A 13,246-nucleotide genomic window follows, 5' to 3' on the forward strand; every position below is an offset into this window, starting at 1 on the left:
TTATTGGATTGGGTTGTTTAGAATTTGGCACGAATTTTTTAAATTGTCACATAAGTACAATCCTTGAACTGGAAAAATATTTTTCCTGATTTTTTAAATCTAATTCAAAACAGAATACCAGAAAATTAATGAAAGACCTGTAAGTATAATGAGAAAATTTAAGTTGAAACTTCTAGGGATCTCATAATATGTTGCCATGTTCATATTCTTGAGTTGTGATCTAGTTTACCAGTCTAGCGAAATACATCAAATGAGCAGCTTTAATGGTCATTTTAATTTTGATATTCTTAAATTATCATTTTGCTTCAATTCTCATTATAGACTAAAGAAGTCCAATATAAGGATAGTTTCTTTTGACCTTTGCTCAATAGAACTTGCACCATGAGGGTAAAGAAGAAGCATAAGAGTTGCTTTGAGTTAGTCAAATCAAGATATGTTCTTTTTTTTTTTTTTTTTTTTTAAGGAGAGGAGGAGGGCAAAAGGGAAAGAGAGAGAGAGGGAATCTTAAGCAGGTTTCAGCCCAGTGTGGAGCCCGACTCAAGGCTGAATCTCACAACCCTGAGATTATGACCTGAACCAAAATCAAGAGTCGGACACTTAACCAACTGATCCACGCAGGCACCCCAAGATACTATCATTCATTAATTTAAAGCAATTGTTTGGTAACTTAATTTTTGAAAATGCTTAAATTGTGCTAGTTCACAGATAATTTTTTATCTTACTGGACTGGAAGAAACGTTATTTTTAGATGGTAACAAAGATGATTTTAAAAATCCGGTTTATGGCTGTCATCTTGCATTCACGCAGGTAATGGCTGGAAGACTTCATGTCTCATTAAATTTTAAAATTCTTCTAGAACGTCTGCCTTGTGTTTATATCACTAGAAGTCATTTTCCTGGCAGAGTCTTCTGTGTAGAGGTTTATATTAACTTCTTCCTGGCTCTTTTCCTCTCCAAAGGAAAAGGTTTCTACAATAATTCATTGCACTGCTGGCCTACTAGAAAAGAATTTTGATTCTATCATGTAATTTGACTTTTCCCCCTGATCAGTACTTATGAGATTTCTTTGGAAGATGACAGTTGCTAGAAATACAGACCAAATGTAGGTGCCTTTCTTTTTATTCTAGTAATTTAGAATGGGGTAGAGGGCGGGATCCCTTCTATGCCTGCCACCTCATGTGTGGCTAGTATATCATTATGCCAGCAGTGTTTCTAAAAGCTTTCTGTGCAAAAGTGCTTGTCTTGAGGAATATTTTCAAATGGGTTGCCCAACATTCCTTGTCAAATATTTTTCAGAGCTTAGAATGATCACTTAACACTGCACTTAGTACTGCTTTTGTGACCTGCTAAGCCAGCTCCCATTAGTTAATGTCATTATCATATCCACCCATCGTAGTGCTAATCTCCAAATCTGTGGCATGCTCTTGGAGTATCTTGGACAAGCTTAAATTGATTTCCCGACACCTGGGGCGTTAATGTTAAGCTGCTTATAAAGAAATGGTGTGCTAAGTTCCTTTCTAGTGATGTCACTCTTCTTGCACAGAAATTATATAGAACTGCACTGAGGCTTACAAATCGGTTTGTGTTCATTTCAACAACAACTTCAGCAGCTTGGTAATTGAAGAACAGGCAATTTCTTATTCTTGCCACTTGTATGCGAATGTTGGTGTGATATTTTCTAGGACTGTTTTTCTCAGTCATGCGATTACTCATGGAAGTCTCCATTACTGTTAATCATTCTGGAGCAGATTCCTCTTGAGCCTGTCCCTCACCAGATCTGACCTTAGGAAGGATCTTTACTGTTTACTTAATAAACAGCATTCCCTGGGAGACTTTCCTTCACTTTTCTCTGTCCTAAACTTACTGTATGGCTGCTTCTTGGTATAGAATGGAGAAGTCTCAAGTATATCTAAAGTTTTTGTCTATCAAAATTTTTTCTCTCGGGACACCTGGGTGGCTCAGTCGGTTAAGCGGCTGCCTTCGGCCCAGGTCATGATCCCAGGGTCCTGGGATCGAGTCCCATATCGGGCTCCTTGCTCAGTAGGGAACCTGCTTCTCTCTCTCTCTCCCTCTGCTTGTGCTCTGTCAAATAAATAAAATCTTAAAAAAAAAAAAAAATTTTTTTTCTCTCAGTGGTTTAGAATGCAGTCACTCAAATGAGGCTGATATTCTGCTCTGTTGGCCAAGACACATTTGGGAGCTGGGTAGCAGAGCCCTTTAATAAGGACAGTGGGTTCGCTCTCACTGAATAATTAGAAGTGATGCTGGAAATGAACACATACATGTCTGGCCATTATATCCTGGCTGGGGATACAGCAACATTGCTGGTGTAGAAAGTCATCATTACTGGACAGGGAATTGGGCAGGTCAGAGGTTCTGAGTATAGATCAGGAGCCAATGGAAAGATCCCCCAGGTACCCAGGCACTACCTTCCTGCCACCCCAGCCCATGGGCCTGGTGTGATCTGCAATGTTAGCTCTCAGCCTCACCAACTTCTCTTCTGCTCCCTGTCTTCTTGATTTGGGCTTACCAACCTCATTAGGATCCTCTGGGGTTTTGCCCTTGCTTCCTGTTTGTATCTGCTTTCCATTTTTCCTGCCTGGTCCTCACCTTTTCACTCTTATTTCTGACCCTGGTCTTGTTGCCTGCCACTCATTGATCCCTTTGTGTGCAGCTTGATGTTCTCAGTGAAATGCAGCCAGTGACGGTCAGCACAGCAGCCCCAGGGGAAATCCTCAAGCTTCGCTTCCTGTAGAAAAACTCACCTCAGTGAGAGGTGACCTCATTCTTTTTCCAGAGAAATGTTTGTTATCTTTTTCTTATTCAAAGTAAAAAATATAAATTCTCATCGTGGGGAAAAATTGGAAAACTCCAAAAAAATACCAAAGGAAAAGTTAGCTAACGTACCCATTATCACAACACCGATATATTATGACTGTTTGGTGCATTTGCACTTAAAATGTGTATAGGGCATGTTTTCTTTTTGTGGCTTCATTTGGAATGTATGAAAGTCTGCAATGAAAAGAAACAAGTTCAAGAAGTGAGAGCCTTGCTAACAAGTTACTGCTAATGATTTTTTAACTGGGCGCTTATGCTTGGAGAAAGAAGAACACTTTTTGCCTGTTGTTCGTTGCTCAATTTATAAAACATCCATTAAATGTTTAAACATTGGTTATAAGATGAAATTAGTTGAAAAATTTTAGCAGAACTGATATTTGGAACACGTCAGATATACCTTAAGGGCAGATGAAATACCCGGATATATCATTACACACTGACACACTTAAACCCATTCTGAAAGATCCACACTGCAAGTTTCACTCATTTAATTATTGATGCACTAATTTTGACTCATGCCAGGACTAGAATATATTGACACTTAGCCAGAGTTGACATGATCATAAGGGCACCAAAACCCAAAGACCTTCACACCTGCCCGGGTTATAGACCTGGCTTCTGACCGCTCAGTTGTCAGGCAGAACATGGTCCCAGTTTGGCTTCTTTTTCCCAAGGTGAGTCAGGCCCTGGCTACCAGGCGTCAGTCAGACCTTTATAATTTTCAGTATATGGCTTCCAGGTAGGTTTTTATTTCCATTCTGGTCCCCACCCCCAGCCCACCCCGCTTCCCCCAGAAATGATTTACGGCCTAAGTCTCGCTTGGCCAGTGTTACATAACCCGTTGTCCTGTCATAATGATGTATTGGCCTGATCTGTTAACATTATTAAAAGCTTATATATGCCTTTTGAATATTTTCATGAAATTGGTTGGGCGTTCTGGAGGTTCCTCACCCACGAGATGAAGGATTGACTCTACCTACCGTTCTTTGGTAGATTGTTCATTTGGCTGATTTATCATCTCAGACTATGTTTCTGGATCCTCTGTCTGCTTGATGATGATGCGATTGTCAGTGCCAGACCCTCTTCTTCCCTGGATGTTTCTGTCTTACACTGTGTGTTCTTCAGGCCTTTCTTATCTTGGGTCACTTCCTTGGTTTTCCATGACACTCTGGCTTGGAGTTCCTGGTTTTTACTCTTTTGGTGTAAGTGTAATATAAATAGTATAAAAATATGTATGGTCCATAGACAGATATAGAAAAAACAAAGCACCTGTATTTTTTTTATTATTATTATTTATTCATTCGAGACACAGAGATACAGAGAGAGAGAGAGCGAGAGAGCATGAGCAGGGGAAGAAGCAGAGGGATGGGGAGAAGCAGGCTCCCCGCCGAGCAGGGAGCCCGATGTGGGCCTCAATCCCAGGACCCTGGGATCATGACCTGAGCCGAAGGCAGACACTTAACCATCTGAGCCACCCAGGCACCCAAAGCACCTGTATTTTAATAATATGTCCCATCTTGCTAAAATCAGTACAAGTAATTATCCGTGTCTTACTTTATCAACTTGTATTACAATTTCCTTTCTGTACACTTTGTATCATTCTCTTTTGATGATGGTTGTGAACTCCTGGCCTTTCACAGACTTCACCAGGGATAGTATCTTCTGCTCTGATGGATCGGATTGATTTACTTTGGTCAGTGGGAGCTCTTTGGGACCAGCGCCTTTGTCCTTGTAGCACTGTCCCTGACATTACTGGAACTATCCTTGCTTTGTGGTCACAACAGGATGTTCCAGTCCTATCGTAATTATTTCTGCTTCCAGACATGAAATCAACTCCCCTCCAAGGAATCCTTTACAAGTCATATGTTCATAATGATTTATCTCGTTTGATAGATTAGGGTTTTAGATTCTGCTTTTCTTACCATACAAAGTTTCTTGGACCATTAAGACACTGACAGCACCAAGCTGAAGATCAGCCTGCCTGCCCTCTGTGTCATGGTTGGTGCTCCTGCTGCAGATCATGTCACAACCACCCCAACAGTCATGTTTTCAAATGCAGTGATGATGCCAAAATAGCACACGTTTGGGGCTTGCATTTGTGATCATGGCACTGGTGACCCCAGTCCCAATTAACCAGTTGTCATTCCAAATGCACTGATTGCTCAGGGAAGAAGGGCCCCTCTACAGCACACAGCAGTCAGGTAGCTGCCTTGCTTACCAGGTTGATTAGGTATCTGGCCCTCAGGCTTTAATGCCGAACTCTCTTTGTCTTACGCTCTATGCCCTAAGGACCTTTTACCTTTTAAAAAAAACCAGTTGATGGCTTATACCAGACTGATGGTGGGTCTGGCAGAGAACATACTTGTATTTATAAATAAGCTTCCTAGAAATAGTTTTTAACCCAAAGGGCAGGTTCTACTTTTGTGTCCTCGGGAGGGATATGCGGAGATGGCAATATTTGGGATTAAGATGAGAGGGATGATGACACTTTATGTAGCTTTCAGATCACTCCTTGTTCAAAATTCCCCACACTCTAGACCGTACTCTCTCCTCCTCTTCCTATCCTGAAATAGTATCAGGACTCTATCTTCTTGTCCTGCTAAATTCTAAGCTCTTCGAGACCGTGAACCATGCCTTGTCACCTAACGCAGCACATACACACCACTGATGCTAAATTAAGTCTCTCGAGTTCATATTTTTTAAAATTTTAGCTGGGGTAAGTGTGCCTCAGGATTCTTTTTATTTTTGATTGAATATTAGGTGAAGAACCCTGGATTTTGACATGATACTGGCAGTGATGTATGTGGTTAAGATGGAAAAATAATTTGGTTCTCTAGATAAAACTATTTGAAACATGGAACCAGTGAGGGAAAATAGTAAAAGGTTCTTAGTGTTGAAAATAGGGAAACTGCTGTGATAAGTCCTTAGGAAGTTGTTAATTATTATTAATTGGTTATTAATAAAGGACACACTTATTTAACAAGATCATAGTAATAATAAAAACAAGTATATGCCTGGTACTGTTCAAAGTACTCTACAGGTAAAATCTCATTTAATCCTCACCATATACCTATGTGGTCCATATGTTTAATAATCCCATTTTATCACGAAGGCAGTTGAGGTACAGAGAGGCTAAGGTCACACAACTAGTACATGGCGGAGTTGGAATTCAAAACTAGGCTGTGTGACACCAGGTCCTGGGCTGTTACTGGCTTAGTCGTTGGCCTCAGAAAGGAGTCACGTGTTTCCATACTACTAAGAAAACTCTAAAGACAGCATCCGACCTGAACTTGAGCACAGGCTACTCAGCTGTTAATTTCAGGAAGTTTTAAAATGAGAAATCACGGAACCTCAGAAATGGAAAGACCTTGAGAAGTTTCTTTTGTCCAGGTCTTCATTTCGGAGATGAGGGGACTGCAAGCAGTGGATTATGTGAGGGGCTCAGAGTTACACATCTAGTTGGGGCCAGCCTGGCAGCCAGAATCCGAGTCTTAGGATACTGGTCCCATGGTCTTTCTGGTTGGCCCCCAGGCTTTGATTTATAAGCATTCATCTCACATACTACACCATAAAGTGAACTGCACATGATTTGATGCAGAAAAGCTGAAATAAATTCAGCTCCTACCTTGTAAATTTGCATTTCATTACTATAGCAACTTTTAATGTGTATATTGAAAGTAGTAGGAAAAGCCCTGATAGTATTTTTTTTTTTTTTACTTTATTGCTTCCTGTACTTGAACTGATATTATTTGTACAAATGGGAGCACATGGACCAGAGAGGCTTCAGCTACCTCAGGACAACCTCTCTGTAACTGGCCTCTAAGCTACACAAGTGCGCTGTCCCTTTGGAGTATTAAGAGCCTCCCTATTCCACACCAAGTACTTTCTTATTTGGGGAAAGCTAAGGGATGGTGACGTTCATTTCCTTGGCTTCCTTTGGAACTGCCTTAGCCCTTTGTATTGGCTCTTAGGCACGAAAGGTGCTTAAAAAGTTGTGTGGAAGAGCTCCAAGAAATTGGTGTCTTTTATATTGGACAGGCTCTTTTTTTTAAGATCAAGACTCTGGATTTCCTATAGGCTTCAGGTAGTGAATGGCCTCATTTGAATTTAAATGCTTGGGAAGGAGTGGGCTGCTATGGCTGATTCTTCTAGGCATGGGAATAGTGGGTAAGTACTGAGTAAACTGCCCTTTTGAGTAATCTGCTTGGAAGTGCCTCCCACGCAGAAATTTGTTATAAAACTCCCACACAATGAAAAGTGGCGTTTTTTAAAAAGCTAATAATTTAAGCTTCAACACTGGAGGCAATAAATGTAGAAAATGGGAGCCAGATAAAAAATATACATTAACGTTTAAACATTTTTGGTAGATGTATATATACGCAAATGAGATTTCTAATGGATTCATACCAATTTCAGAGAATCTCTTATTTAAAATCACTTTAAAAGCCAAGATTGTTTGATCCAAAAGGTAACTTCTCAGCACCACCTTGTGGTAACTTTTAGTTAAACCTGGATGTTGGCTTACGGTAGGATTTATATTAGTATTACAGCGTACAATGGAGAAGTAGAAAGTGTAATTGGAAATAGCCACCTAATTTCTTCAGTACCACAAGGGGAAATTAGTACTCTTGTTTCGTGTAATACTTATAGTTCCTGTTACCAACAAACCTGTATTTTGTGGAAGCCTAAACACGTTTATTTTAGGAACAGTGTAGCAGAGAAAAATATTTTTTATGTAGTGGATATTCCATGCATAGTAATTAAGTGAATGGATAAACAGAGAAGATAATGTGAAAACAATTGACCTGAAATTACTAAAGTAGTAATTTAAAAAAAAAATCATTTGCCATAAGAAACAATGCTATCCACTGACCACACAGACGGGATGGGATTGACTGGGAAACAAGACCGAAGACCACAGCCCAGAAATCCCAGGATGCAGCAGAGCAAGGAGCTGCCCTGGGGCTTGCTATAGGCAAGCCAGAAAAAGAGATCCCAAAGCCAGCATTAACCCAGAAGCCCTGATGTGACAAAGCAAGACATGGGGCACCCTCGTGGTGTCAGCCCCGCATTCCCACAGGGTCTCCTTAAAACTGGCGCCTGTCCTGGGAACCTGTGGTCAACAATGACAGAAAGCCAGTCCCAAGCCCCAAGATGAGCCCCAGATCAGGAAATGCCAGACATTTGAGGGAAACCAACCCTCTGAAAGTGGCATTAGATTCAACAAGAAGAAGTAACAGTCAAGGAATAAAGGAAAATATGAAAATAGGTGCTATTGGTAATTTATTCAACTCATCTACTTAACAAGTACTTATTGAACACTTAAGCTTACAAAAACAAAGCTAAAATTAAGAAAGAGGAAAATTGGAGGGGGCACCTGACTGGCTCTGTCAGTGGATCGTGCAACTCTTGATCTCGGGGTTGTGAGTTTGAGCTCCACGTTGGGTGTGGAGATTACTTAAAAATAAAATCTTAAAAAGAAAAAAAATGGGGCACCTGGGTGGCTCAGTTGGTTAAGCATTTGCCTTCAGCTCAGGTCATGATCTCAGTGTCCTGGGATCAAGCCCCAGTCCAGCTACCTGCTCAGCGGGGAGCCTGCTTCTCCCTCTCTCTCTGCTTTTCCTCCCCCCACAACCCCGCTCTGCTCACTCTCTCAAATAAATAAAATTTTAAAAAACAAACAAAAATCCCCACGGTGTTAAGCAATTATAGATAGAAAATTGGTTGTTAGAAGACATTTTATGGATGCCTCCTACTTAAATTTTATTGTCACATTTTCAAAGTTTCTCCCATTAAATTATGTTTATATTTTCTTTGTAGATTAGTTCATGTATATTTTTAAATTTAGTTGTAAAAAGAGAAGAGAAAGATGCAAATCAGATACTATGAAAGAAATTGAAGAAAGAATGATTTTTCTGTCATTTCTTAATGTGTGGCTTTTATTTTCCTAGAATTCTTTTGCAGCTTTGCCATACCTATCCATTTAATTCTGTTTAATTTTGTAGTACGTGTTAGTACAAAGGAACTGTTGAAGAGGTTGACATTTCATTTGTTCCGCATGATGTGGGCTCCCTTTTAACAGGAATATTTTTTCCATGTAATAATGAGTTGAGAAGTGGTTCGTAAAATATTATAGTTTTGAAAATGTCAGCCTACTAGTTTTAATCCCAATGACTTGTTTGGCGTAAACCTTAGCTAATAAAGGCTTCAGAGGCTGTGTAAATAGTTTTATATCCCTGAGTATCTCTAAAGACCTAAAATTTAAACTAAGGAATGTGGGGCACCCGGGTGGCTCAGTTGTTAAGCGTTTGCCTTCGGCTCAGGTCATGATCCCAGGGTCCTGGGATCAAGCCTCACATTGGGCTCCTGGCTCAGCCAGGAGCCTGCTTCTCCCTCTCCTGCTGCCCCTGCTTGTGTTCCCTCTCTCGCTGTCTCTTTCTCTGTGTCAAATTAAAAAAATAAATAAATAAAATAAAATAAGGAATGTATCCTGTCTTTCTAGCTTTGAATTATGAATACATAATGCCTATATTATACTGAAGAATGTTCAGAGTCTAATACGTTTTCCACCTGTGGGTAAGATACGAAAATCATATTGGAATTTAGTACTAAAATTACAATTACCATATGTTTAAAATGTCATTTGTTCTTTGTTCTCTGGTTGTGGTTTTGAGGGAAAAGGGGAGAAACCAAAGAAAAGTAAACTCGCCCCCTCCAAAAAATATTTAAAATTCAAAAAATCATTAATAGGCTTTTCCTGGAAGAAAGGGACATAGAACAATTTGTGTTTGAAAAAATGTTTATCCTCAGAACTAACAAAAGGGAATGCAGACTTAAATAACATTTTTGGCTATCAGATTTGCAAGATTTTCACTGCTAGTATTCTGTGGTAAGTGGACCAAAAAAATGGCGTTCTCATGTGGTAGAATAAGGTCACACCCTTCAGCAGGTTCTTAGGTTTAGCTAAGCATTCAGTGTCTCCTGACTGCCGTAAACCATGTCTGGTACCAGTTGCTCAGAAGGATCGAGAAGCCGGGAAAATCAATCAGCTGGAAGGGCAGCATTAGGGGTTGCTCTTCAGTGGGAGACTTCATGACACTCCCCATAGCTGCCCACACAGCCATCTGAAAGCTGTTTCCTTTGGTACCCCAGGTGACCGCTTAGGTGCTAAGAAGTGACGCTCCTCTTGGTGGGTACGGGAGCCTCCCTGCTATAGAGCCTCAGCCCCCTGGAGCCATGGTCTATTGTAACACCTTCCCATTGGGTTTCCCAGTTTCCTGCAAGGAGTGTGGGAGTTAGAAGAGTCACCAAACTTGGGAATACCTAAGCATATGATGCCTGCTAGATATTTATAATCCCTTCAAATCATTTATCAATGAGGGGTTATTTTTCTCCTCAGCAGTGATACTTACTAATATGGTTATCAGTGTACCTTTATCAGGTTCCTAGAGGAACAGAGCTAGAAATTGAAAAGTCAGATTCTTTCACAGAAGGGAACGGGGTTTTGTTAACCCTTTACTCACAAAGAATGAGTGTGATCTCTTTTTTAGAACACAATTTAACACTATATACTGAAAGCTTTGATTGTGCGTATATCCTTTCAATCCAGCAGTATTGTTTTTAGGGATTTATTGTAACAAATACGATGTATGCGCAAAGAGGTATCTGTATATAGGTAGGTTATCACGGTATTATTTGCGATGGGGAATAATTAGTGACCGTCTAAATGCAGCTGGTTAGGAAAAATACGCTATGTTCATATTATGAATACTCTGTGGGTTTATGGAATAAGTTTTTCCAGGAAAAAAGACATTAAAAGTCTTTATATCGAAATATTTAGTGTTTAACTTTGATGTTCTGCTGTGTAATTTTTATTTTAGCCACGAATCACTAATTTTTAACTTTGACCATATGTTACTTTTCTAAATGATTGTGTTTTACAGAAATGACCAATGAAGGTCACTTTAAATACATGCTCCTTAAATTAAATAATCATACATTTTAAGAGTTTAATACCATTTAAAAAGGCTTGATCTTGAATTCCTTTAATGAAATTTTATACATTTTATAATCTCCTCAGGTGTATCTCACCTCAGCATCTAAAGTGATGATCTCGAAATGTATCAAGCCAGTGAAATCATTCTCAGTTCATTTTCTCATATAAGTTATTGTATAATTTCTAACTTCTAATTAAAATCTCATAAGCTAAAAACCTATCAAAATTGATAAAGTGAATACAGATTTTTTTTTTTTTTTAGTTGGTCTATAGGATTACTCTTTGGGGCTGAGGAGGTTAAATCATTATGGAAAGAAACTGTGGTTCAGTGATTAAATAGGAAAAAGCCATATAACCACATATTTGCATATTTGGTAAAATTTAGATTCCAGCCCTCTGCTCTTTTTGTCAAGTTATGGGTAGGTTAGTGCATACCATCATTACGTCCTAAGGGGTTTTAAATACACAAAAACACACACACACACACAATTTATTTTCCATCTTCCACTTAGTAGTATGCCCACATCGTGGTTTATCACCCCATCTGCTGACAGTCTTTCCATTCTGTTTGTTTCAGAAAATATAAAACAAATAGGTCCTCAAGGGGCATGTGGTACTTCAAGGAATATTGAAAAGGAAAATATAATTTGAGCTGTACTTTCAACAAAATAAGAATCATAGAAGGAGGATCCAAGGAAATGTTCATTGGATTTATTACTGCCTATTTTGTACTAATTGTGTTTCTTATTCTCCTTACAAATGGGTAGTAGAGAATTAGTTGACCCTATGGAAATGCCATGTACTGAAGAAGATTGGTCTTTGGGACTTAGCCTATGATTGTAGTTCCTGTCCATCAGGGACTGTTACCTCAGGACTCAGTTTCTCCACCTAAGAAATGAATGGATTAGATGAGATAATCTCTTAGGTCTTTCTCAACTAAAAAAGCCCTTAGGACTTAAGTAATTCTTAATGCTAAGATTTATGATGATAAAACTTCTGAACTGATAATTTTATGTTCTGTCTTTCAGTTTATACCTGTTCAAACTAGGAATAGCACCCCAGATCCAGGATTTGTTGGGAAAAGTAGACTTCACAGGTATTACTCTTTATTTTTACGTTGTCATTTTACTAAGAAATGTATCAATACTTGTCCTTTTGATAGCATCGATTCCTGTTTTTCCTCTATATTGATCAGAGGAGAAAACTTTATTATCTTGTTTGTATTCGACCACTTTTCCTTTCACCACATTTGTGAAATGAGAAATAGGCTGACTTCTTCCTAAGGTTCTTGTTTAGAAATGCCCCACCTTCTGGATGAAGACACTTTTTTCCCTTTTTTTTTTAAATAATGGCACTTTTAATATTCTTTTTTGTTTTTTGTTTTTTAGAGAGAGTGCACACTCGTTGGGGAGGGGCCGAGGGAGAAGGAGAAAGAGAATCTTAAGCAGGCTCCACGCCTAGCGTGGAGCCCAATGCAGGGCTTGATCTCACGATCTGAGCCAAAATCAAGACTCGGTCACTTAACCGACTAAGCCACCCAGATGCCCCCTTTAATATTCTTTATTCAGAAAAATAAGCCTCGGATTTCTGGGAGAGAGACCGTGGGATGATGACATTTCTTGATGTAAATATATTCATTCCTGTTTCCATCTCTGTGTCTTTCTTTGATATTATTTGTTGTTGTTCTTTTTCAGAGGAAGAAATTAGTAATATGAGAAAGGAACTTGAGAAATATGGAATACAAATGCCATCTTTCAGCAAAATAGGTGGGATTCTGGCTAATGAACTGTCAGTGGATGAAGCTGCTTGTGAGTCTATTTAAAATCAGAGCTTACTATTGACATGAGACTTACCTATACCTTATTTCTTGATTTTGGTTAAAAGAAGGAATGTTTAGAAGATACTTTCAGCCCCCTTTTGAAGTTTTTATTGTATGTATTGTAGATGGTTAAGTTGAGCATATAAGAATATAACCATGTAATTGATTTATTAGACTTTAAACATCTACATGTGCAATGGGAATAAGAGTTTTCAGAAATACCTTTATTCAAAATATTTCTTTGCCGTTTGTGTGTCATCAGATTTTAGTGGTAGAGTATATTGCTATATTATCCTTAAGTGTTGCAGGTTACATTGCCAGTATCATTTGGAAACAAACTGGTACTTTAACAATGTCCACATACCCCTTCAGCCCTCAGGGGTTGACATAGGGCTTGGTTCATTTTAGCCATTCATAAATTCATAGGGATGACATGGCAGATGCTGAGACAGGACCCGAGCGAGATGGGCAAGTGGAGAGGTTGTCAGAGGGGTGCTCTGTGAAGTGTCTAGGGTGTCTTATTTGGCCTTTTTAACTCGAAGCCAGAGAAGAAAGTAAAACTGCTTACATTCATGCAGTGTCCCTGCAACTGTC

The 13,246-nt window shown here is 39.2% G+C and overlaps 1 protein-coding gene across 4 annotated transcripts in view; it reads left to right on the top strand.

The window, feature by feature from the left end:
* IQGAP2 (IQ motif containing GTPase activating protein 2) overlaps positions 1-13,246 on the top strand; it is a 289,919-nt gene that overhangs the window by 154,702 nt on the left and 121,971 nt on the right. For all 4 annotated transcript variants that reach the window (XM_035014677.1, XM_035014676.1, XM_035014674.1 and 1 more), the window contains 2 exons: positions 11,862-11,929; positions 12,528-12,641. In XM_035014677.1, the coding sequence (XP_034870568.1) occupies positions 11,862-11,929; positions 12,528-12,641 (182 nt within the window). The remainder of the gene's footprint in view (positions 1-11,861; positions 11,930-12,527; positions 12,642-13,246) is intronic.

The sequence above is a fragment of the Mirounga leonina genome, unplaced genomic scaffold, assembly GCF_011800145.1.
Source record: "Mirounga leonina isolate KUSES-001 unplaced genomic scaffold, KU_Mleo_1.0 Mir_168, whole genome shotgun sequence".
NCBI lineage: Eukaryota > Metazoa > Chordata > Mammalia > Carnivora > Phocidae > Mirounga > Mirounga leonina.